Below are 23,309 nucleotides of genomic sequence, written 5' to 3'. Positions count from 1 at the left end.
GATCCATTGACTTAAGTTTCACAGGTTTTCTTGTGAACCTGTTATATGCTGTGCATATACTGTGCCAGAAAGAAGCAGCAAAGTTTAAAGATAGGAACTTGTACTGTAGTATAGTAGCAAGCTCAGTGAAAGGGTGATTGAATGTGGTGTGGACAGTTTCCACTCGTGATCACAAAAGAACAGTTGGATGGCGCAGTGGTCAAGAGCACCTGTTGCTCTTGAAGAGGTCTCAGTACAGTTCTAATTCCTACACAGTGCCTCACAATCATGTGTAACTCCAGTTCTAGAAGATTCAGTATTGTATTTGACCATGTCAGGGACCAGGTTCACATATAGTGTACATACATACACACAGCAAACACTTTTACACAATAAAAAGTAAAATATATCTGAAAAGAATGACATTTAAAAATAGCCTATGACTAGATGGTCCCATAGACTCACCCTTTAAAAATGTTATAAACCTGACTTCAAAGCAACTTACCCACCCATCATTACAAACCCTAGCAAACCTTAGAAGAAAGCAAAGCTCACATGTTCAACAGTATTGCTAACATAATGTCTGACATGCCTCTAGACATGTTATCAAGTGACGGATTATAACTTAGGGCAGTAAGGCAAGTGGCTCAGCCAAAATGTAAACAGAAATGACAGATGATGTAATTAGAAGGGAAAATGAAGCCTGTCCCAGTGAGTGTAAGAATATTCTGAGACATGAGTGTCATGGAGAGCTAAATGGGTGGTAATAAAAAAAATAAACATAGAAAAATAATTGGCAAGATCTAGTGCCAGATAAAACATCTAGTCAGCTGAAACTAGAAGGGATTTTCCTCAGCTTAAAGGAAATTTGAGGAGAACTCAAAGTTGATGTTAGACTTGACAGTAAAAGAAGGGAAAGTTACCCACCTGCAAGCAAAGGAAGTGTGTCCACACTAGCTGTGTCCACACAGCACAGTGCTGGAGAGTCTAGCTAGAAGTCCAGGAAGAAAGCAGCAAGAAGGTACTTGTATGAAAGGGGAAGAAGGGATTTCGTATGTGAAGAAACAGGCTTGTGTTATGGTTCACGTGTAAAGAGTGCTGAAGGCCTGGCCCCCAGCTGCCTATAAGAGATGATTGGATCATGGCCTCCGGGCTGACTGGGCCAGTCAGAGTTAGGATCTAGTTGAAGGAAGAGGCCACGTGGGGAGTGCCTTCAAAGGGTGCCTGCTCTCATCTACCTTATGTCTACTTTCTGGCTTCCACGAGGAAGCTCTGCTTGACCTCACATCCCCACCTCTGTATTCTGTCCCACGTTGGGTGGAAGAGTAGAGCCAAAAGGCCTTGGACTAAACCTCTGAGACTGAGAGCCAGATGAGTCTTTTGTCCGTAGAACTGTTTCTCTTAGGTATGTGTCCCAGCTGACAGTCTGACCTCTCCCCTATGAAATCCCAAGGAGGCCAAAATATAAACGCTCCTGGGCCCAGCAAGCCCAGCAGAGTTGTGGGGTGAACAACATGCAGGATATAATCAGAGGGTATCAGGGGTTTAGAATACTTGCTGCTCTTGCAGAGGTCCCACGTTCAGTTTCCAGGACCCACAAATGTTGTTCACAACCGTCTGTAACTCCAGATTCAGGGGATCAGATAACCTCCTCTGACCTCTTTAGGCATACACATACATTCAGGCCAGCACTCACATACACAATAAATAATTATTTAAAATTTTAAAAGAAAATTTAATACAATAAAGTACAAAATAAAATACAATGATATAAAAAGCTAAAGTACTTAAGAATGTGTTCAGTAGAAGTTTAAGATACATATGACAAAAGTACAAACAACATCATTGAAGGGAACCCAAGAACTAAAGTAAACTTGTAAGGTCTGTGATTATAGATTAGGACACAGTACTTTTGAGATGGCCACACTACCAGATGAAGGAGAAAGAATCAACAACATATGTTATCAAAATTAGCTAGATGACTGAAAAATAACAGCACACTGACACTGATATTGAGGAAAGACTCAAACTTCCCAGGTATAAACTGGGAATTACTTCCCAGGTATATTACTTCCATAGATGAGAAGTAATAAAGATTCTGTAGGTACAAGATGGTCATGTAAATCAATTAAATGTAATCAAAGTCAAGAAACAGTGTCACCCACAGTCAGGTGATTTGTGATGAGAATGTTCATATACTTCAGTGGGGGAAAGAATAGTTTCTTACAATATTAACACTCCGCAGTCACATGCAAAACGGTGAATGAGCATCTGTTGATGGTGCACAAAAAGTCACTTGTGATGAACCAAAGGCCTAAACATGGGAGACATAGACATAGACCACCTAAAACAGAATATAGATATAATTACACAACTTTGAGTAAAGGCATTATTATGATATATGCACAAAGCATACATAATTTAGGCTTCTTCAAAGATCTTGTCTACAGAGGGAAAAGGCCTGCAAGATGGGAGAAATCAAATGTAAATCATCTTATCATCTGATAAGAGTGGGAACCAGAATATGACAACTCTTACAAATACTGAAAAATAGCCAGACTTTAAATGGACAAAATATCTAAGCAGATTCACTCCCACAAGATCCAGGAAAGGCCAAATGAACACCATGAGCCATCAAAAAAGTGCAAATCAGAAGTGCAGTGGAATAGCACAAGTGTGTAACACACCCGTAGCAGTGTGGCAAGGATACAAAGACTGAAAACTTCATGCTCTGCAGTGGAAAGGTCGTGGGCACAACTGCATCAGGAAACAAGTGATTCCTTAGAATATTCATCCTAAAAACATGAATTCACACTTCTACATGTAGGTATTTAAGAGAATCAAACAGGAAGCACAAACAGAAGCCTGTACAAATGTGTTTACAGAAGCACCAAAGTAGCCCCAAAGTGTCAGCAACCCCAGAGTGTGTCAGCTGCTGAATGCCAAAACAAGATATATCTATACAATAGAATTTAGAGGGGCTCATTTAAAAAAAGAAACAAAACACAGATACATGTTCAGCATAGATCTTAAAATCATTGCATTGTGTAAAATAACCCAGACACAAAATTACGCATACCGTGGTGCTTCTTTGGTTCAGTGCCCTGAATAGACAGACAAATCCAAACAGCACATGCAACAATGGATGCCCAGGAGGAGGAGGACCTGGGGAAACTAAGCCGTGCTAACAGAAGCGGGGCTATAGAATGCTCCCAAAGAGTGGAGCAGACAAGGGCCTAGTAATGTGCTGCAGCCTGCTGAAGTGTGTGCTTTAAAGGGCTGATTATACAGTAGTTATATTTCAGGAAAAGAGGTTTTATGAAAATGAAAGGAACACTGGGGACTCACGGTATCTGACGAGGACAGTTCCCTAGAAGGTATTGAAGCCAGAGAGTGCAGAAACAGTGGAAATAAAACTGAGTTTAAAAACTCAGAGACCTGTGGAATACATGATTAGAGTCCCAAAATTTTGGCAGAAGAGGAAAACTAAAAACCAGGAAACAGGCTTAAAGTCCACTAGTGTTCCCTGGGGAGCAGGCAGTAGGTAGAGGCCATTAGGTAGAAGAAACTCCAGCAGCATGGCAAGAACTTGTAGCCATGTCTGGACATTCTGTGGATGTCATCCTGAGTATCAGTTACAAAGTGACCTTCTTAGCATTCTGGCAAGTTGTGATGTTTTATTTGGTATTAACGGCTTATTTCTGCATTCATTTTGCTAGTGATGCTGGTGATTGCTGCATTCTGGTTAGTTTACAAAAGATGGCTCCTGAAGTGACCAGGAGAAGCCTGTTGGGACTTAAAATTGACCATATGCTGCCTGGATTTTTATTGACTGACGAAAGATTAGTCATGATAATCTAATCAAAGACACCGAAGCCTAGATGCTTTCTTCTATTTGTCTCTCTATACTTCCAGATTTGTATTTCCTATTTCTGCAAATAATGACTGTCGTTAGCAACTTTTATGGGGGTGGCACTGCATGTGCGTGCTGCTCTGGGAGTCTGGGGAGTTGAACAATATCGATTCTGATTCACGAATTCTGGGCTTATTTGTGTTTAGCTATGTCTTCCATGTCTTACCAGGGATGGTTTTCAGTGTGCAGATTGTTTACCTCCATGATTACGTTTATCCCTGGGTAACTTTGTGATGCTAACTGTATTTGTTTCTAGAAATGAAGTCAATGGATAACAGTGGACAGTTACAGGAACTTCAGAAACTAAAAAGTGAACTGTTACAAGAATTATTTACTCTCCAGAAAAAGCTTAAAGGTACTAGCTTCATGAGTCCATTTATCTTGCTGACAAATACAGTATTGTGTGTATGACTGTGCTGCATCAGTATCTAAAGAATATGCTGTCACTGTGGACTGTGCTTCTGCTGTTGTGTGGAAGGAATGGATCAAGCTCACAACTGAGTTGGTCAGTGTTAGAGCCGGGTTTGTCTATTTTGTTTGTTTTTCCAGTTATGGGACTGAGTTTAGGCTGCACGAGCCACCCGAACCCCCCCCCCACACACACACACACAAGGTGCACAGACACTCCCTACCGAACTGTGTCATCAGTGCATTACTGTTTTGCCTTTCAAGAAAAGTCTTAAGTTGCCCACACAGTCCTTGAACTTGCAACCCTCCTGCCGTAGCTTCTTTTTCATAGCTGGGGTTACAGGCCTGTGCCATGGGCCTGGCTAGAGCTGGTACTCATAAATTGTTATGTGTGCTTGGTATATAGCGCAAAAGTGAAGATGACCTCTGTGTTCAGTTCTTCAATGATTGTAAAAATTTCCCTAATTGTTTAGTTCTCAAAGATGAAGAGACTGAAGCCATTTGTCTCACCAAACATCTAGAGGCAGAAAAAATCAAAATAAGAGCGAAGCCTCAGCATGACCCTGAGTGCACGCGGTAAGCAGCGTTTAGTGCTTGTTCATGGAGTTAAGTTTAAGTGGATTCAGTACAAAGCTGAGAGTGTGCTTTGAAGAAAGTCCTTCTTTCTGTCTCTGTGCCCTCTGAAACTGGCTGATAGGCAAACCTCCCCTGGCCAGAGCATGCTGCCCGCCAGCTCACCGCGCAGAGCTGACAGTAAGGAGTCAGTGCTGCTCTGTCTCATGTACTCTTACGTATGTCGCAGGGGTTAATGCGGCTCTCTTCCTGCTGTTGTACCATCGTTAATATGTCTGCGGTCTAGAGCAAAGTACAACCTGCTTTCTCACTGTGCATACACTTTACATTTCCTCTTGTTTAGTTCCTAAGAAGTGGAAATGTTTTCTGTGTGGGCTACATCTGTGCCTTACCCTTTCCATGCAACGCAATAATGACTGAAGTCTGACTGAAGTCTCACATTACACTGCCATCTATGCAAGCTGGGAGAACTTCAAGTCTTTTACGTTGATGATTATTTATTATTATTCATGGTCACCTTTGCCAGCATCATTTAAGAGAAGGTGCCATACTTCTCCAGATTCACAGAAAAGACAACCACATTACTGAATACACAGAGAAATCAATGGAGTTGGCTTCCACATAAATCTCCCAGGAAATATGTCTACCAAAGCTGAACAAGTGCTTCATGTTAGCAGTGTGTTGCCCCTGGCCACCACTGTAAGGCCTATGAGAAAATATTTGCAATTTAATTTTGCATTAAGTTTTATAAGCATAAAATCTCAGCCTCTTGGGCATTGCATGTGATGAGGGCTGAGTTTCTGTAGTGACAGTCTGCTCCTAGTTTCTGACACTTGTTAAATGGCAGAGTGTCTACGGTTCTGGGCCGTAGGCAGGCTTCCAGTATGAGCTCTGGCTTTGTCACTGGGTCACAGGTGACTCCCCTGAGTTAATACGAACACCCAACTCTGAGAGACAATGCTTTTTCCTTCACAAACAGCAGCAGGAAGTTTGGAAAAGAAACATGAGTGTGTACGCCTCATCCACTTCTCATTTTAGGACTTATTCATGTGGTGAACTCACCAATGGTTATCAATTTACAGTTTAAATCTTTTGGTATGTATACTTTTCCTCTTATTAGTGTTTTTCATTAAAAAAGCCCTAAGTATAAAGAAAATAAAAGTGTTGAACATTAGGATTTTGGAAAAAAGATCAACCTTACATTAATGGAATAAGAAGCTATTACATTAGACAAAGAGAGAAAAATTACATTAGATTTATTGAACCACATCACAAAGGCCAAAGTTTAGCTGGTTATATTTTTAATTTGGATTTAACGCCTTATGTGTATGTTTAAAGGCATATTGAATTCTATACTAGCTGCATTTTTCTTAAATTCTCAGATTTGATCTCTTTTCAGGGTAGATATGATGTTTACAGCAGTATTTCTAAGACTTGGTTCTATTTAAAATTCAGGCCATTTTTGTTTTAGGTTCTGTCCCATGCATGATAAGGTATTTAGTAGCTACCATGTGCCCAGAGCACTCCTCAGCTCTGATGACACAGACGAGGCCTTCTGTGTCAGGGCTGGGCATTTAGGAAACTATCCCTTGCTACAATTCTAATTTTCCTATTGCTAGAGCATGCCAGCATGTCTGTCCATCTCTGCAGTAGTCCCCTTTCTTACTACCCTTGGTTCTAAAATTTTTGTTTTGGAATTCTTTTACAAGGATCTTTGCATATATACCATCAACCTCTCCCCACATGTGAGGGAACATTCTAAGACCCCAGTGTCTGCATAGAGCCACAGTCCCAAATCTACTATGTACTGGGCTTTGTTATTGTTGTTTTTAAATTTTTATTTATATGAGTACACTGTAGCTGTCTTCAGACACATGAGAATAGGGCATTGGATCCCATTACAAATGGTTGTGAATCACTATGTGGTTGCTGGGAATTGAACCCAGGACCTCTGGGAGAGCAGTGAGTGCTCTTAACTGCTGAGCCATCTCTCCAGCCCTGTACTGATGTTTGATAAACATACATTCCTATGAGTGTTCACTCAACAACTAATAATAAATAGAACAGTTGTTATAATGTTCCACAATAAGATTTATTTCTGGAATTTTCTATTTGAAAAGATCAGACTCTAGATAACAAAACTTAGGCAAATAGGTACATAGGGGTATGTGGTGTGTGTGTGTGTGTGTGTGTGTGTGTGTGTGTGTGTGTAAACTTGTAAGTATTATGGTTTATATTTTTTTTAGAGTTTGTTTTTCAGGTGATTTAATGTCATCTTTAATGAGAGTACCAACTTAGTATTTTATAATAGCAAGGATATAATGGGACCTTCTGTAGTGCTATTCCTAGTTAGAAAGATTACAATGCTTATTTATTTCAAAGATTCTGATTTGAAGAGGGTGGGATGAGTTAACACGGGAGCCTTGGTAGCCTTGAGTGACTGCACAGAGTGGGTTAGGTCCTGTGTAAGGGTGCACTGGGGACATAGGTGGGGCGAGGAAGGGCATGGCAACTGGCACGGGTGTTCCTTTTGGTGAGGCTCAGCAGCAGTGTATGCAAGAACTGACACCTGCAGCTTCCTCCTTCTGCCTTGGTAACACAACCTGAGGCTGCAACCCTAGAGACCTCTCTCAGAGACCAGCTCACCCCACCCCAGTGCTGTGCCTAATAGAAGCTGCTTTTAGAGCTGGTGCTGTCCCAGCAGAGGATGCACAGCCCACCCAATCCCAGCTTCTCTGTAGGTGTGTGTCTGTGTGTGTATGTGTGTGTGTCTGTCTGTCTGACCTGTCTTCTTTCCCTCATTGCCCCAGTCATGTGTCTAGGACCAAGCTGTACAGGACAAGGTGATTGGAGAATATTGCTGGGTTTACCATATAATCCAGAACAGGGCTAACTCATCAGAAAGCTCCTTGAAAGTTTGTGTGGCGCATTGACTAATACCATTCGTATAATCTAGAGGACAGAGGACATAATCATGTGAGAGTCGACAGGCCTAGAGGCTCATTTCTACTTGCTAGGTCAGTGGCCTTGAGCAAGCAATCACCTATGCCGCAGTCTCCATATTTATAGCGGAAGGCTGACAGTAGAACAGACTGCCTCACACAATGATGTAAATAGAGGATCTTAGTGTGTATGAGCTCCTTAGAACAGAGATCAGCACATAGCATGCCCTGTCACCATGAGGTAACTGGAGGTTTGCTTTCCCACACTCCCACATGGTGTACCCCATCACACTGAGGTAACTGGAGGTTTGCTTTCCCACACTCCCGCTGTGTCTCCTCACTCATTAGCTTTCTCACAGATCTCCCTAAGGTTCCATATGGATTCCCGTTTGCTTCGCATTTTGCCTGTACTGCCTTGGATTCATGGTTACAATCATCATCTAAACATAATTTCAAAACCTTTGCCCCAAGTCTTTCTGTCTTAATCTTGAATTCAATGAAACAGAAGAGAAATACAGAAATGAACCTGACACAGTATTTCCCTGGTTGAACAAGTAGATCAATAAAATAAATAACCCTTATCAAAAGTTGAAGCCCCCACAGTCTATAGCAGCCACTGTGTAGAGTTGTGGGTCTTGGGCCTGTGTCCTAGGCCTTCATACACAGTCTATAGCAGCCAGTATCTGTTGATCTGTGGGTCTCAGGCCTGTCCCAAGTCTTTGTTCCTCCCTGTCTCCCACTCTCTTGCCCAGCAGCTCACAGTCCAGTCCACTTTCATCCTTTGCTACTTTCCCTATGGGATATTTCTTAATTTTTCCTCTTGTATTTCCATTGCCTCTACCCATACTCATTCTGTCTCTCTGATCTCAGACATAGTGCCTTTCTGTTTGTCTCACCTGCATCCTGGTAACCTGCAATCTATCATTGCTTTTACTGAAGCCACCCACTGGCTTCCTAATGAACATAATAAACCTATAGTCCTTGTAGCCTAAGTGACCTCAACATAGCCCCTTCTTGCTCTGCCACCTCAAATCTACCAAGTTTTCACCCACCTAAAGACTTTGCAATTACTCTTTTCCTTGCCTGTCCCCAAATGATCAGTTTCCTACTGAACTTACCTGTTTCCCTACCCTGTAGTGAGCAGAAACCTTTCCCAGGTATCTGTTGAAATAATTTCTTCAAACAATTCCCCCTCCCTGTCACTTTTGGGTTGATATCCTGCATGTTTCCTTTATACATCCTGTCTTATAGTTGTGTGTGTGTGTGTGTGTGTGTGTGTGTGTGTGTATTTGTTGTCATTGTCTGTCTTTACTGTGTACCAGCTAAGAAGGCTCTTTTCTATTCTGGGCTGCAGTATGACCTTCAATCCAATACTGTGGTAGTAAATAGAGGGAAAAGAAGGAATGGACGACCTATGGAGGGTTTCCTCTCTCTTTGATTCTCAGGGCTTGGGCTTTGTTAAATCCTGTGCTACAGAGGCGTGTCTGTCTGTCTGTCTGTCTGTCTGTCTGTCTCACTAGTCTAGAATGCCTCGTATTTCTTTGTAGCATAGTCCAGGCATGTGGGCCAGATACACACTTGTCATGGTGACAGGCCTGTTAGTCATTGGAGATTCACTGCAAAATACACAGTTCTTAATTATTTGTCTTTCTTCTTTCTTCCTCCATTCCTCCCTCCCTCCTTCTGTCCTTTCCTCTCTCCCTTCCTCCCTTCCTTCAACATAATTACTTAGTCATATATTTTTGTTATTATTTTTTGTGACAGGGTCTCATTCTATAGCCAAGTTGACTGTAAAAATCAATTATCTCGGGATTACTCATGTGTACTACCTGGGATTACACATGTATACTACCTGGGATTACATGTGTACTACTTGGGATTACATGTGTGTACCACTGTGGTAGCATTTTGTTTCTTCTTATTCTTCTTCACTCTTAATAGTACAAAAAATAAAATAGACCATTTTAAGTATTGCAGGCCTTTTTCTTTGATCAGTAAAAGTTCTTTCCTGGGTGACTTACATGTTGTATAACTAGTATTTGTATGATTGGTATGACAAGAAGCTTGAGTTAGAAAGAAATCTCCAAAGTCAATATGAGATTTTCCCCCTCTGAACACTTAAAAGATAATGTGGATTTATGAAGAGCTTTTGCAGTGGAAATGCACAAAAATTAATCTGTATCTGCTAATGAGAGAGTCTGAGCACATTTCTAGGCAGTAGCAAAGTCATTTGGTAGCCCCTGCCATGAAAGTCATGATTTAGCTGGCCAGAGAGGTCACAATGATGATTCTAGATCCTAGACACACACAGTCACACTATGGGGTAGAAATGCTCTCAACCTCTCTAACAGATGCACGGGCAAATGTGCATTTTACATACATATTTTTATCCAAATATGTATCGCATTTAAATTATGAGATTAGGATATTTTGATTGAAGAAAAATTCAGTAAAAGCTTAAAGCATAACAACCTTTTAAAATTGTATGAGAACCTGTTGGGGTTTATACACTTTTCTGTCTGTGTGCATGTGCATGAGCACATGGATGCCTGTGTATTCATTCACATGTATGTAGAACAGTCAGATCACATTTACTGCCTGATGTTTTATTTGGCAAAGCCTTATGTGCATTCTCTGCATTAATTTGAATTGATTAGCTTCGTGTGTTAAATGGCCTGTCTGTTTTTTTTTTTAATTGATTCTTTGTGAGTTTCACACCATGCATCTCAATCCCGTTCATTTCCCCATCCTTTTATGTTCGTCCACCACCTTTACAAAACCCCTAAAATAAAAAGCACACAAATAAACAAAAGCAAAACAAAGCATAGAAAACATCTTGTTGTAGAAGCTGTAGTGTGTCACAGTGTGTCCTACGTGTATCCCTCTGTCCACACATCTTCCCTTGTGAATGTTCACCGTAATGAGTCATTGGTCTTGTTGGAGACCTCTGGCTTTTGTAATACCATCAATATTGAATCCTCATCAGGACTCCTCCCAGTTATCCTGTTTTTACTCTGTGTCATGGAGATCCTGCAGCTTTGGATCGATAGGACTGGCCCATTCAAGCACCCCAACACTTCACAGATGATGTAGATTTTGGGGTGGCCAACTCAAGTCTGTTGATCTGGGCCTGGGTGGCAGCTGTTCTGGTCAGCCCACCAGCTCTCCCTTATCTGCACCATCTCCATCACTGCACAGATAGACCACCCAGTGCCACCACCAGCAACAGGTAGGATCAGCTCTCCTGCCCTAATGCTTTCAAACCCTGTTTACCTGCACCCATGACCCTAAAGCCAGCTCCACTGTGCTGCCCAGTGGAAGTGTGGGGCCCACTCTCCCAGTGCTGCAGCCTCTGAGGGGCTGGGCCAGCTCTCCTGCTCTCACCCCCTCAGGGCTGGCCCAGCTGCCAAGGGCTAGCCTGGCATCCCGTTTCCTGGTAAAGGCAGTGAAAGGAGTATGGTGTCAGAGATTGGGGGCAAAGTTGCTGACTTTTGGCTGTTTAACTCTTTCTTGCTATTCTGGAGCCAAAAGCAGTGGCTTCTGGAAATTTAACTCTCTTTATCTGGGGCCAGAAGCTGGTTCTTCTAGCAATAATTCTAGGAATTATCATGCTGATAGCGGCAGGGGATTAAGAAAAAAAACGTTAGTTACTTGGGCTCTTTTCTCTTTGGCTCCAGGGCCCCTCAGTGGCCAGGCAGGAGGCTTGGAGTTTGTGAACTTTTTGTGCACCAGAGAGAAAATAAAAGAAAGGAAGAAAGGCAGGCATGCATGTGTACACACACACACACACACACACACACACACACACACACACAGGTTAAGCCCAACCACCTGTTCCCTCAATGTCATAAAGTGCACATGCATACATATATACACATACATATACCTCATATATACACATACATATGTATGTATGTTTATACATTTAGACAGATATATATGTGTGTGTGTGTGTGTGTGTGTGTGTGTGTGTGTGTGTGTACACATTTGGTGGATGGAGCAGAGCCCCAACAGTCATACTTTATTTCTTCTCTCAGCTTTTTTACCTTCTTAGACAGAAGTTCTTTATAAAATTACCTCATAGATGAAATGTTAGACAAAAGTGGAGTTAGAGAAGGATGCTGATATTCAAAGCAGTGTTTTATTCTTAAGCTCACCATAAGCTCAAAGCAACAGTTTTACATAGCATAGTTTCACTATGTTTTATCATAGTGCACATATGTGGCCTCATCCTTGGACCTGACTTAGAAAGAATGATTTTCCTTAATCATACATCTGTTGCGAGCCTTATTTCTTTTATTAATGCAATTTATGAAAGTTCATTGTTTTCCTTATTATGTAGACTTTACTTACTATAATGAGGAGTGGGCACATTCTATTCTTGATTCTAACTTTATTACATCTTTCTGGCAAAACAACTGAAACCTCTTCCTTAAATTATTTGCATCAAATCATGAATTCTATAAAATCATGAATTCATCTAAACAGCATTAATTTGAAAGTTTGTGTTAATCTGCAGGAAATTTGCCGAAAGTGGGCTAATGCCCAGGAATCATAAGGCTATGTAATAGTGACAGGAAGGGCGGGTATCCCTTAACCATACCTTTGCTATTAAGGCCAACTCCACTATGCTGATCAGGTGAGCTGCAGGACCTGCTCTCCCACCAGTGAGGGCCAGGGACAGCTCCCCTGCTTCCATGACCTGGGGACCAGCTCTCCTGTGCTTTCACCCTTGAGTCTGGCTCCCCTGTGCCCTGCTGTGCTGCCCAGGTGAGGTGCAGGGCCCAGTCTCCAAAGGGCCGCCACTAGTAAGAGACGGGGCCAGCTCTCTGGATGCTGCAGCCAGTGAGGGCCACAGTTAGTTCTGTATCACGCCTGGATATCTACATGGTCCTGGGTGGCTTCTCAGACCAGGAATGTTCTCCTGTTCTCTAGTAGTACTATGAGCCGCAGACATCAACACAGACCCCTCCTTTGCATAGTCATGGACAGCAAACCTGCAAGCAGGAAGACCTCTCAGACCCCTTCATGGTCTTTGCGTCAGCTCCTGCCTCTGGGTTGCTGCCCTGCTTTTTGATAATGGATTTTCTATTCATTTATTTTCCTCACCAAGTTGCTCTTCATCATGGTATTTTATCACAGCAATAATAACCCTAACTAAGACACTAGCCTTCATTTAGAAAATAGTATACATTCATTTGTTCCTTGTTTATTATTAAAGAATTAACTCAAAGTTGGCAAGTGCAAAAAAGTCTTTTCTTGGAAGTTTCTATAAAATTCTAGTCAAATAATTTTATCTGAACACAACCCACATTGTCTCTCTTTTAAAAACATAATAGATGAAATTTTTCATTTACTTTCATGATCATTTGTAGCTGTGTATTTGTTGAATATTTCTGTTAACTCTGCATCTTTTTCTGGTAGAGCATTGTCATTTACTCACTAACAGAAGTGTCTGCACAGCATCGGTGAGGAGCTTCAAGCTGGGAGAGATGCCCGTTTCCTAAAGTCTCAGCATGTGCTGTCATTATTAAAGCTCTACATAAAGATAGGAAAAGTTTGCTGTTAGACTCAATTGATTTTAGAGTTATATTCTGATATAAATGTACCCATTTATCTCTGAAATAAAAAAATAGTATTTAAAAGTAATATGTAAATTATCAAAGATAGTTATTTACAAATAATATGTGAATGAACAAAAGTATTTATAAGCAGTCTATAATGTTGCAGTAATCTTTTCATGTTCATGTACTTATTGTTAAATCTTTTTTGTGTGTGGTTGGGGACAATGACAGAAAATACATTTTAGCCTTTAATTCTAGTGCTCAAGAGGTGGAGGCAGACAGATCTCTATGAGTTCAAGGCCAGCCTGGTCTACATAGTGAGATTCAGGCCAGGCAGAGCTATATAATGAGACCCTGTTTGAAGAACATGGGAAAGGTGATGAGGTCGGCCACCTGAGAACCTGGAGTGAGAGAAAGCCTGCCTAACCCAGCCCCTTCTCAGCCCAGCTGCACAGGCCTGAGTGGGGGATCCTCCCTGTCAGTGGGGCCTAGATGAAGGGAATCAGACATTGACTGTGCCTCTTTCAAACTCACTTTCATAAATAAATCACATATGAAACAGGAATCCTTCTTTAGCATTTAAAAGTAAAATGACAGTAGAGTCACCATATGAACTGATACAGAAAGGTACTTGAAGAAAGTCAGGCTATGGAAAGCTCATGGAAAGTAGAAGAGATAGCCTAGGGGCTAGGAGGTGGCTCAGTAACTGCTTGCCCATGGCATGAGACCTGGGGTGGGACTCCTGGCTCCCACATAGGAAGCTGGCCATGATGGTGCGCACCTGTAATCCTAGCATTGTGTGGACTGATGCCAGAGGGTGTCAGGTCTGCAAAAAGTCCTGTGAAAATCAACAGAGAAACTGTTCTGTTCACATCTCTGCTGCTGTGATGAAATACTGACATAAGGAAACTTAGGGAGGAAAGGATTTATTTGGTTTATACTTCCAGGTCACTGTCGATCACTGAGGGGGGTCATGGCAGGAACATGAAACAGAAGCACTGCTTGCTGGCTTGCTCTCTCTCAGCCAGCTTCCTGGTAGAGCCAGGAAAGGTGCTCAGCCCTGCCTCGGACCCCCACCCCGAAGTGCTGGAGTTAAAGGTATCCCCGCCATGCCCAGCCTCCATTGAAATTTTAATTTGATTTATTAAGGTTTTCCTTTCCAAATTTTTTCTTCAGAATCTGTCTCAACTGAATCTCATGTCTTATCGTTTCTTTGCTTTATCAGTGTGTTTTAGTTCTTATTTTTCTTCCCAGGAAAATTTAGGGTAAAGCCAGGGTCCTGCTTGTCCTAGGCATGTGCTCTACCACTGAGCTACATCCCATGTATGTCACTCTGCTCTTTTAACTCACATGTTATTCCATGCCAGGCAGTAATGGCTCTTCCTTTTAGCTGAGCGATTGAACTTTACCTGGTGGATGTTAAAAACATCAGCATGATTCAAAAGTTAAAGCAGTGTGTAAAGAGACAGACAGAGGGGTTGCCCTTACTTCCATATTTCTGAGCATTCCTGCTCACTGTTACATATTACCACTGTCCTTAGCCTCTGGCTTATCCTCCTGTGTTTCCTTTACAGAAATCAAGGGACAAATACTTGGTCTTTATCTGTGATATATATATATATATATATATATATATATATATATATATATATATATATATATATATACATACATACATATACACATACATATATATGTATGTATATAGTAGATATTTCTTGTAGACTATAGGCTCCTATTAATCTTTATACATATAGTATCTGCTATATAAATTTTTAACACAGCTTAATTAAAATGCTTTTCTTTTAAATTAAATTTCATTTGTATTTGACTCATAGTTCAAGCCATATTCACCTGTTACATAAAGCAGTTTGCCCATGCCTTTGCTCTGTCCCGTATGACTTCATCTTTTTAACATAAAAATATTTGATCTATTTTGAGTGGATATGCTGTGAAATACAGATCCAGTTTTGCCTTTACAATTTACAAGTTGTGGAGTTGTCCGTCTTCTTCTGCTGGGAACCGAGATGTTGTCTCCATCTTACTAACTGTCCATTTGCTGTGCTGTGTAATTATCAAAGGCTAGCAATGGGATTTAATAGTTAGCATTTGTTAGCATTTGATTTTCAGCATTCCAGAGCTTGTTGGATGTTTTTCTATGTGACCTACAGTGTTGGGGTTGGTCTTGTATGCTGTCCATCCAGATGCTGAGTTCTGCCCTCCAAGATCAGGTTGCAGTCTGGACTTGGGCACTGTATCAACAAATGTGCTGTAAAGAATGCTCCCCAATAATCTCTGACTGGACAATAAAAGACTAGAGCCTGTGGCTGGGCAGTAGACAAGAGGAAGGCAGAACTTGAGATGAGGTGGGAGTTCTCATGTAGGGACCAGGAGGAGTAGGGAAAAGGGGAGAAAGAAGTCACCATGAGGCAGGATGGACCATGCGCATATGGCCAGGAGAAAATTGCCCTGAGGACACACATGGAGCAGAGCAGACACAGCAAGACTCAGCTGGAAGTAACAGCTTGGGGCCTGTGCTGAGTTAGCCTGGCTTAGAACATGCCCAGGTTAGGCTTACAGCATGAAAATACCAACTTTCTTTGGGAGCTATACAGGCTAGAATGGGGCAGAAACCCCATAAAATTACATCCACACACAGATCAATTTGCCTCATACTAAGGGGGATAGAACATATTTGTGTTTTTATTGTGATCACATTCAGTGGATTTAACTTGGAATTATTAACCTTTTTATGACTTCCTATCTGAGAAAAAGTCATCTTCACCATTATCAATGATAATAAAGTCTATTTATTTGGGTATACTAATTTTATATTTTGCCAACTTCCTAAATTATTTTCTTTGCACTAATTTTCACTAATTCTGTATATGTATAGTTGTATCATCTGAAAATTGAAGTTTTTTTCTTTTGTTCTCCCAGCTTTTATGCCTTCAGTTATTTTTTGAGGATTAAAAAAATATTTTAGTACATACATTTAAAATTACTGTAGAGAAAATAACTAAATTCATAAGATCTGGAAGTTAAAAAAAGAGAAAACATTAAAAACTAAAGCCGATAAACAAGTGTCCCTTTCCCTGACTACAACTGGCAAGTAAGACTCTTACACGGGGCTAGACATACATGTATATTATATAAAAAATGTATCATGCCAACTTTATTGTTTTAAAAGTTTTTATCAGAGATACTTTTCTTGTATTTCAAAGTGGTTTCAGCACCTTAAAAGAGAATCATATTTATCTCAAATAATTAAGATTGATTCCAGGCCCAGTAGAGAGTTGTACTGAGGATTTCACATAAGATGCAATTTAATAACCCTGGATGCTCACACTAGAGGAAGAGATCCAACAGCTGAAAGAAGTAAAGGGATGTCTTATGTTGAGATGTAAGAGGGTGTGAGCTAAGTGGGGGTTGGGGTGCCTAAGGTCTCTGAAAAATTGACATAAAGAGAAAATCATGCAGGAAAGAAGAGGAAAAAGAGACAAAGACACACTGGCTAGAAGGAAAGAAGAAAGGAATGAGACCTCTTAGCTGAAATGATGTAACCAGAAGACGTGTAAGGACATGCCACACTGACTGACTGTTAGGGATGTCCAGCTAACATAGTGCAGGCAAACACCAGTTGATGGAATCCTCAACAGTACAAACCACTCTGGAGACTACAGTAAGGTTTTAAGAGGAAGGTTGAGATTCCACATAGGAAGGTAGAGTTAGCTCCAGGAACAGCCGGGCATCGGCAAGTATAAAAGCTCCTTGTGATTGTAAGTCACTTTAGAATATAAACAACAGAGACAAATATTAGCCTTATACATTAATTTATAATATATAGGAAATGTCTGGTGACAGTAATAGAATAAAAAAGTTAGGGGAAAATGGAAAATATATTGCTGTAACAATCATCTCTGTAAGTGCAGTAGTATCATATTACTTGATAAAACAGTGCCAGGTGTGTGCTGTAAACTCCAGTGTAAGCTGTATAAAGATTTTAAAATAGGTATAATAAAGCTAGGATGTGGTGGTGCATGCCTTTAATCCCTCCTCCCTCCCTTTTCCCCTTCCCTCCCCTTCTGTCCTCCTCCCTCCCCACCTTCTCCTCTCTCCTTTTCCTCCTTGAGCTGGCTAGCCTAGCTCCTGCAGAACTCTACCTGCTCCTGCCTCTGAAATGTCATGGCCTTTACCTGCCCCCTGGCTGCCCCTTGTATTCTCCTTGGTGTGTCCCTGGTTACTGACACAGCTAACACTGTTTCATATCCTTGTTAGTCACTGGATAGCTGTTACAAATAACCTGTTAAGAGGTTAAGGTTTTCTCACACTTATTTGCCCGTTTTTTGTGTTTTCTGTGTAGATTTGTGGTTCTTTAAGATTTGGGTGTTGCCTACTTCTTGCCTCTGCTGACTGTACTGGATTTTCGGTGTGCTTTTGATGTTGACTGCAACCTGGTTCTTTACTGTGCGTCTGTGGAAGGCGAGTGGGTCTGCGTGTGGTTACAGCTGCCCTCAAAGGGGACTGTCCTTTCTGGGCTATTGTTGGGTGGCAGGGAGAAGAGCTGATCTAAGCACCTTTCCCTTAAGGGTTGGGGCTCTGCAAAGGGTGAGGTGACTGTCACCTTGTTGTGGCTGAGTTGCTTAGCCTGGTGAGAGCATTCTTGCTTGTGGCTTCTGCCCTCAGACCCACACAAATCAGGTAGGGCCAGGCCTCATGTCCCACCCCTCGCCCAGCCCAGGGCTTTGGCTGATGTTTTTCTTTGTAGGATAAAACCACTAGTCATTATTCTTGAGATGGAAGAGAGCTTCTTCCCTAATTTCCACACTGAATTCAGACAATAATAATCTTTTTATTCAATAAGTTATTCAGAAATTTAAAGATACAATTGGTAAAAATAAAAACTGTTTCATTCCTGTCTCGTACAGTTTAATTATATATGTATTATATGTTACCTTTAATTTTAGAGCAAAAACAAATGTCACAAGTAATTTATTTACTTAAGTTTGGTATTAGGATCTGGTAAGCCAACTGAATCACCAGTGTGTTTAACTCCTCAGAAGAACTACTCAGAAGTCTGTAGACAGAGCTCTCCCCTCTCATCACATTAACCCACCAGGACTTCTTACATTACTGTGACTTATCTTTGATTTATTTTCTGCCTTATTTTTAAGGGAGTTTTCTTTAAAAAAATTTTATGTAGTTCATATAGAATCATAGTGTAAATTTTTCTAAATACTTTGGGTTTTTAACCTGAATTCTGATTTTTCGAGACTATAAACTTGCCACTCTATATTGATACAATTATTGTAAAAATGTAATATCAAACTAACACCAATTTTCCTTTAAGACAGGCTTAAAGGGGAGTTAGATCTCTATAAAGCAGAAGACATGGAAAGTGTCTGCAGAGCTCTACAAACAGAAGTCGACCTTCTGCAGTCGGTGAGCCCCTGCTACTCCCTTGCCCTCTCTCCAGCCGTCTGCTGTGAAGCCAGGCTTTAACCAGGGCATTGCACCTCCGCAAAACCCAAAAGCAATTGAGTGACAGCAAAGTCTGGACGTAAGCTGTAAGGTGGTGTAAGGTGCTTTAAACTCGTGGAGGGGCAGCTCCGCGTCACACTGAGTGCTAACATACCTGACCTCCCATCCTTCCACTGAGACATTTCTGCTAAGGAAGGGCGGCTACCCTGGTGTCTAAGGCTTAGTCGCCTCAGCTTTTGGCAGGCATGAACCATGCTGACTACATGGAATCCCGAGATTCCTACTACAAACCACCATGATCTCAGAGCTGTAGGTCCTGTGAGAGCTCTGCCTGTGACTAAGTATAAATGAACGCAGGATTTGCTACAATGTATCTTAATGGCTTAGAGGGCGTTAAATACTCTAAGCAGTTGCTTGTTTAAACTGTTAGAATTATGTTTTGATTCATAATTTCTATAAGAACTTTGGAAATTCTGAGTCAGAAATCCTCAGAATTATTGCTGTACTAAATTTAAGTAAATGATCATTTTAAGAAATGAGTTTGGGTTGGCTGTGTAGCTGGGTAGTTGTACACCCATCTAGCATGTTCGAGACCCTGGGCTGAGAAGCAGCACATCAGAGTGCGCTGTCCCTTACAGATGTGTGCTCACATCAGAGTGCGCTGTCCCTTACAGATGTGTGCTCACATCAGAGTGTGCTGTCCCTTACAGATGTGTGCTCACATCAGAGTGTGCTGTCCTTTACAGATGTGTGCTCATATCAGGGTGCTCTGTCCCTGTATTAGTTTGGGTTCTCTAGAGTCACAGAACATATGGATAGTCTTTATATAGTTAGGGAATTTGTCAATGACTTACAGTCTATAGTCCAACTCCCCAACAATGATCAGCAGCAGCTGTGGATGGAAGTCCAAGGATCTAGCAGTTTCTCAGTCCCACGAAGCAAGCAGGCTAGGAAAAGTGAGAGTGAATCTTCCTTCTTCCAAAGTCCTTATATATCTCCAGCAGAAGGTGTAGCCCAGATTAAAGGCTGTAGGTCTCCAACAGAGGGTGTGGCCCAGATTAAAGGGGTGTGCATCCATGCCTTTAATCCCAAATGATCTTGAACTCAGAGATCTCCTTGTCTTAGCCACTATGATTCAAGGTCTCCATGCCAAGATCCAGGTCAGAAACTTTTATCTCTGAGCCTCCAAATTAGGGTCATAGGTGAGCCTTCCAATTCTAGGCTGTAGTTCATTCCAGATATAGTCAAGTTGACAACCAGGAATAGCCACTACAGTCCCTTAACAGATGTGTGCTCACATCAGAGTGTGCTGTCCTTCACAGATGTGTTGTGCGTGTTTACTTTTCAGGCACTGGCACCAAAGGACCCTCAGGACCATAACTCCTCAAGCCGATGAGCCTCCCACACTTGAACATCATAAAGCAAACATGAGTGGAGCCTGTCAAGCAGATCTCCACATGAGCATGAGGTTCAGGCAATGCAGGAGAGTGATGACTTTACTATATGCCTACATAATATGTTTTGTCTTGTTACTTAAGAAGTCCTCATTTCTAAAGAAGTCACAGTTTCTAAAGGGAGAAAAAGGAGAAGACACTGAACTCCTGGCTTCTTAAGTTGGTCTGTCCTTTCTGATCTATCTGTCTCATTTTTTACTGTCGCTTACCTTAGGTCCTGTCAAACATATACAGAAAGAAATGTTCAGGTTATTGATTCAATTTTGTTGGTGCCATTTCTGCCAGCGAAGAGTGTGTATTTTGATTTTATTCTTTTTCCAATCATCAAATGTCTGTCAACAGCAATCATTTGAGGCCTTTCATTCCTGTGTGTGTCTACAGAGCTTCAAAGTCTGAGGCACCTCCAGACATTCCTCCAGACAGCCAGCCTTGTTGGGAGTAAGGAAGTGCTTCACATGAGGAGGCACGGGATTCCTGCATGTGTACTCTCAGCGATGGTTCGTCCTGCTCCCAGATCCGGTCAGTTCACTAGGGTCAATTGGAGCTGTTGGACTTTCACTAGCATTTCACTAGAATTGGAGCTGTTTAGTCAGAGCATAGACCAAGCTAGGTGGGAGGACAGGGTGTCGTAATTGTTAAGTGTTGATGTTGGAGCCATGTTCCTTTGAGTTTGTTTAGTGCCTTAAATAACCAGTTAAGAAATATCTCAAATCCATTTGGGTTAAAGTCGAGTGCCAAGGCTTTAATTTCAGAGCAAGTGTTACTTTGACACAACTATTTTTGTAACTGTTGTTGTATATTCTTAGTTTTGAAAAAAATAGGAAACTTGCCTTTGGGGCCAAGGCACTAGAATCTTACTATTGTATAATGTTAATGAAATATGTACACACTTCTTTCCACTCATAGCCATCTGTGTACATGGCTGGGTCTAGAGTGAGGCTCTGGTGTGGCCTATGGATGTCCTGCTGTGCACACATACAGAATCAACCACCACATATATATGACTGTCATCTGTCAGCGTATCATATGGAACTGTAGGTAGAAATTCAGAGACAGGAGCAGGAACAGTGTGAACTGAGCCTGGGAGGATTGAGGCTTGGTGTTTCTACTATGTAAAATGAAACAAAACACTCAAGATTTAAGCCCCTGTTCACGCACTCAAAGGTATGGCACTATGCTCACTGTGGGACTGTGTCCACGGGGCAGGTCCTGTGATGTGGAGGAACAGCAGCGGGTAGGACAGTGGATTAAAGCTGAGCTGCTCCCGCTGGTGTAGGTCTTCAGTTGTTGCTTTCCTCTCCTTTTCCATATTTGCAAGTCATAAAACTCTTGGAAGGAAAATTACCTGAAATTGTGTGCATATAAATATGTCTCCGACTGAATTTAATTACTCTGGAAGTGAGATGGTGACTCTAGAGAGAGGCAGCTTGTGAGCAAGTGAGTATTAAGTAAATTTATTAAATTGGTTGTGCATTTAGTCATGAGCAAAGTACCACTAACCCAGGTGATCCCAGCACCACATCTGCACAGCCTGCCATGCCACCATGGGTCTTCAGTGCCTCCCTACTTGTTTTAAGAAGCAATTTCTAATTTTCACCTCTCTATTGGAGAGTCTATTAGAATGTATAGCTTGTTACATAGTCTCCTGTTGATTGACAGAGCCACTTGGCTAGAGAGAAAACAGCAGTAACATCACAGGATGTGGAGCATGCCCTAGTGGAGATCCTTTCTCTTCTTAGACTTAGTGTTGAAAAGCAGGAGTGCAAGGAGAAAGGGCTTCACGCTTGTGCTTGTGCAGCCAGACACGCTGCCTCCTCATTCTCTCTTTCAGAATGTATTTCTTTGGTAAAAGATAAAGAACATTTGCCTGCCTGTCTGCCTCCTGTCTTTTCTTGGAACTTGTAAAACTAGGATGAGATTTTAAAAGCCTAAAAGAAAGTCAAGGTCATTGTATTATAATCAGTTAGAACCAGGAAACAGAGTGAATGAGGTTGGTCCCTCGCTCTGCAGTGAACAACCCGTTGACTCTCTTACCAGATGGGCATGCTGGGTACTTGCAGAAGGACAGACAGCACACACTGGCCAAGCCCCCTTCTCAGCTTTGGCTGAGGAAAAGTCCTTTTCTATTTTGCACAGATCAGTCATAAATAACTATGTCACACAGTAATGAATAAATTTCTTATTTGCAGTCCAAAACCCAGTAGCAGTCAGGGACATGATTAGCAGTGAAGGAGACACTTTAGGCGTGGGCACGATAGGGTAAGGTGCTCTGCCTTAAATGTCTATTATAGTATAAGATTTGAACTGTGACTTTGGCCAGCATCCCAGGAGCCTTTCAGCACTTGGAGTTGGTCTGCTTTGGGGCTTTCACGCTTGCTTGTTCTGCCTCTCTTCTGTCTTTGCCTTTTGAAAAAGTATAGTTTGCCTCTCAGAATCCAGTTCAGAATATTTTTCTGTCAAGGGGATTATTTTCAGGATGTGAACTAAAAGTGAAAAATATTTCATATCATTAGCCTGGAGCAGGGATTAAGTCTTAGAGGTTTGTGCCCCTTTTGTCTTAATATAACAGGTATTGTTTTATTTTATTTTTAATGTAAGAACAGAGCAGAGTTATCTCTGAAAATGTTTGAGGTAGGAATGCATAGTTAGCTGACTTTGTACTTTGTGAATATTGTATTTTAAAGTTAAAGGGTTTGTTTTGTTTTGGCTTCATCTAAGAGTCAAATAATTATACTGGGGAGTCAGCTTCATTTTCTTATTTAATTCACTCAGGATATGAAATAGGTAATACTGACACAACACTGACTAATAATCCATGAAGGATACTGTATGAGGCCCCCTCCCCCATAAAAGAGAAGCAAGATTTAGTGTTGTTTGTTGGTAGAGGCTCTGTTTATTAACAGGAGGACGACCTGCACAAGGAGAAGGGAGGAGAGCAGGCCAGAGGCAGCCTGGCCTGGTGAGGCAGAGCGCCCCGGCTGCAGCTAGCGAAAGT

At 41.5% G+C, this 23,309-nt stretch overlaps 1 protein-coding gene across 1 annotated transcript in view; it reads left to right on the top strand.

The window, feature by feature from the left end:
• Window positions 1–20,256, top strand: part of Ccdc172 (coiled-coil domain containing 172) — a 41,798-nt gene extending 21,542 nt beyond the window's left edge. Inside the window, 4 exon segments of the mRNA XM_052172117.1 lie at window positions 4,149–4,247; window positions 4,774–4,890; window positions 18,730–18,821; window positions 20,209–20,256. Of these exon segments, the coding sequence (XP_052028077.1) occupies window positions 4,149–4,247; window positions 4,774–4,890; window positions 18,730–18,821; window positions 20,209–20,256 (356 nt within the window).
• The last annotated feature ends 3,053 nt before the right edge of the window (window positions 20,257–23,309 follow it).

The sequence above is a fragment of the Apodemus sylvaticus genome, chromosome 1, assembly GCF_947179515.1.
Source record: "Apodemus sylvaticus chromosome 1, mApoSyl1.1, whole genome shotgun sequence".
In the NCBI taxonomy this organism is placed as follows: Eukaryota; Metazoa; Chordata; class Mammalia; order Rodentia; family Muridae; genus Apodemus; species Apodemus sylvaticus.
Note: the sequence above shows the minus strand (reverse complement) of the source record. Positions and strands in the feature narration are given on the sequence as shown.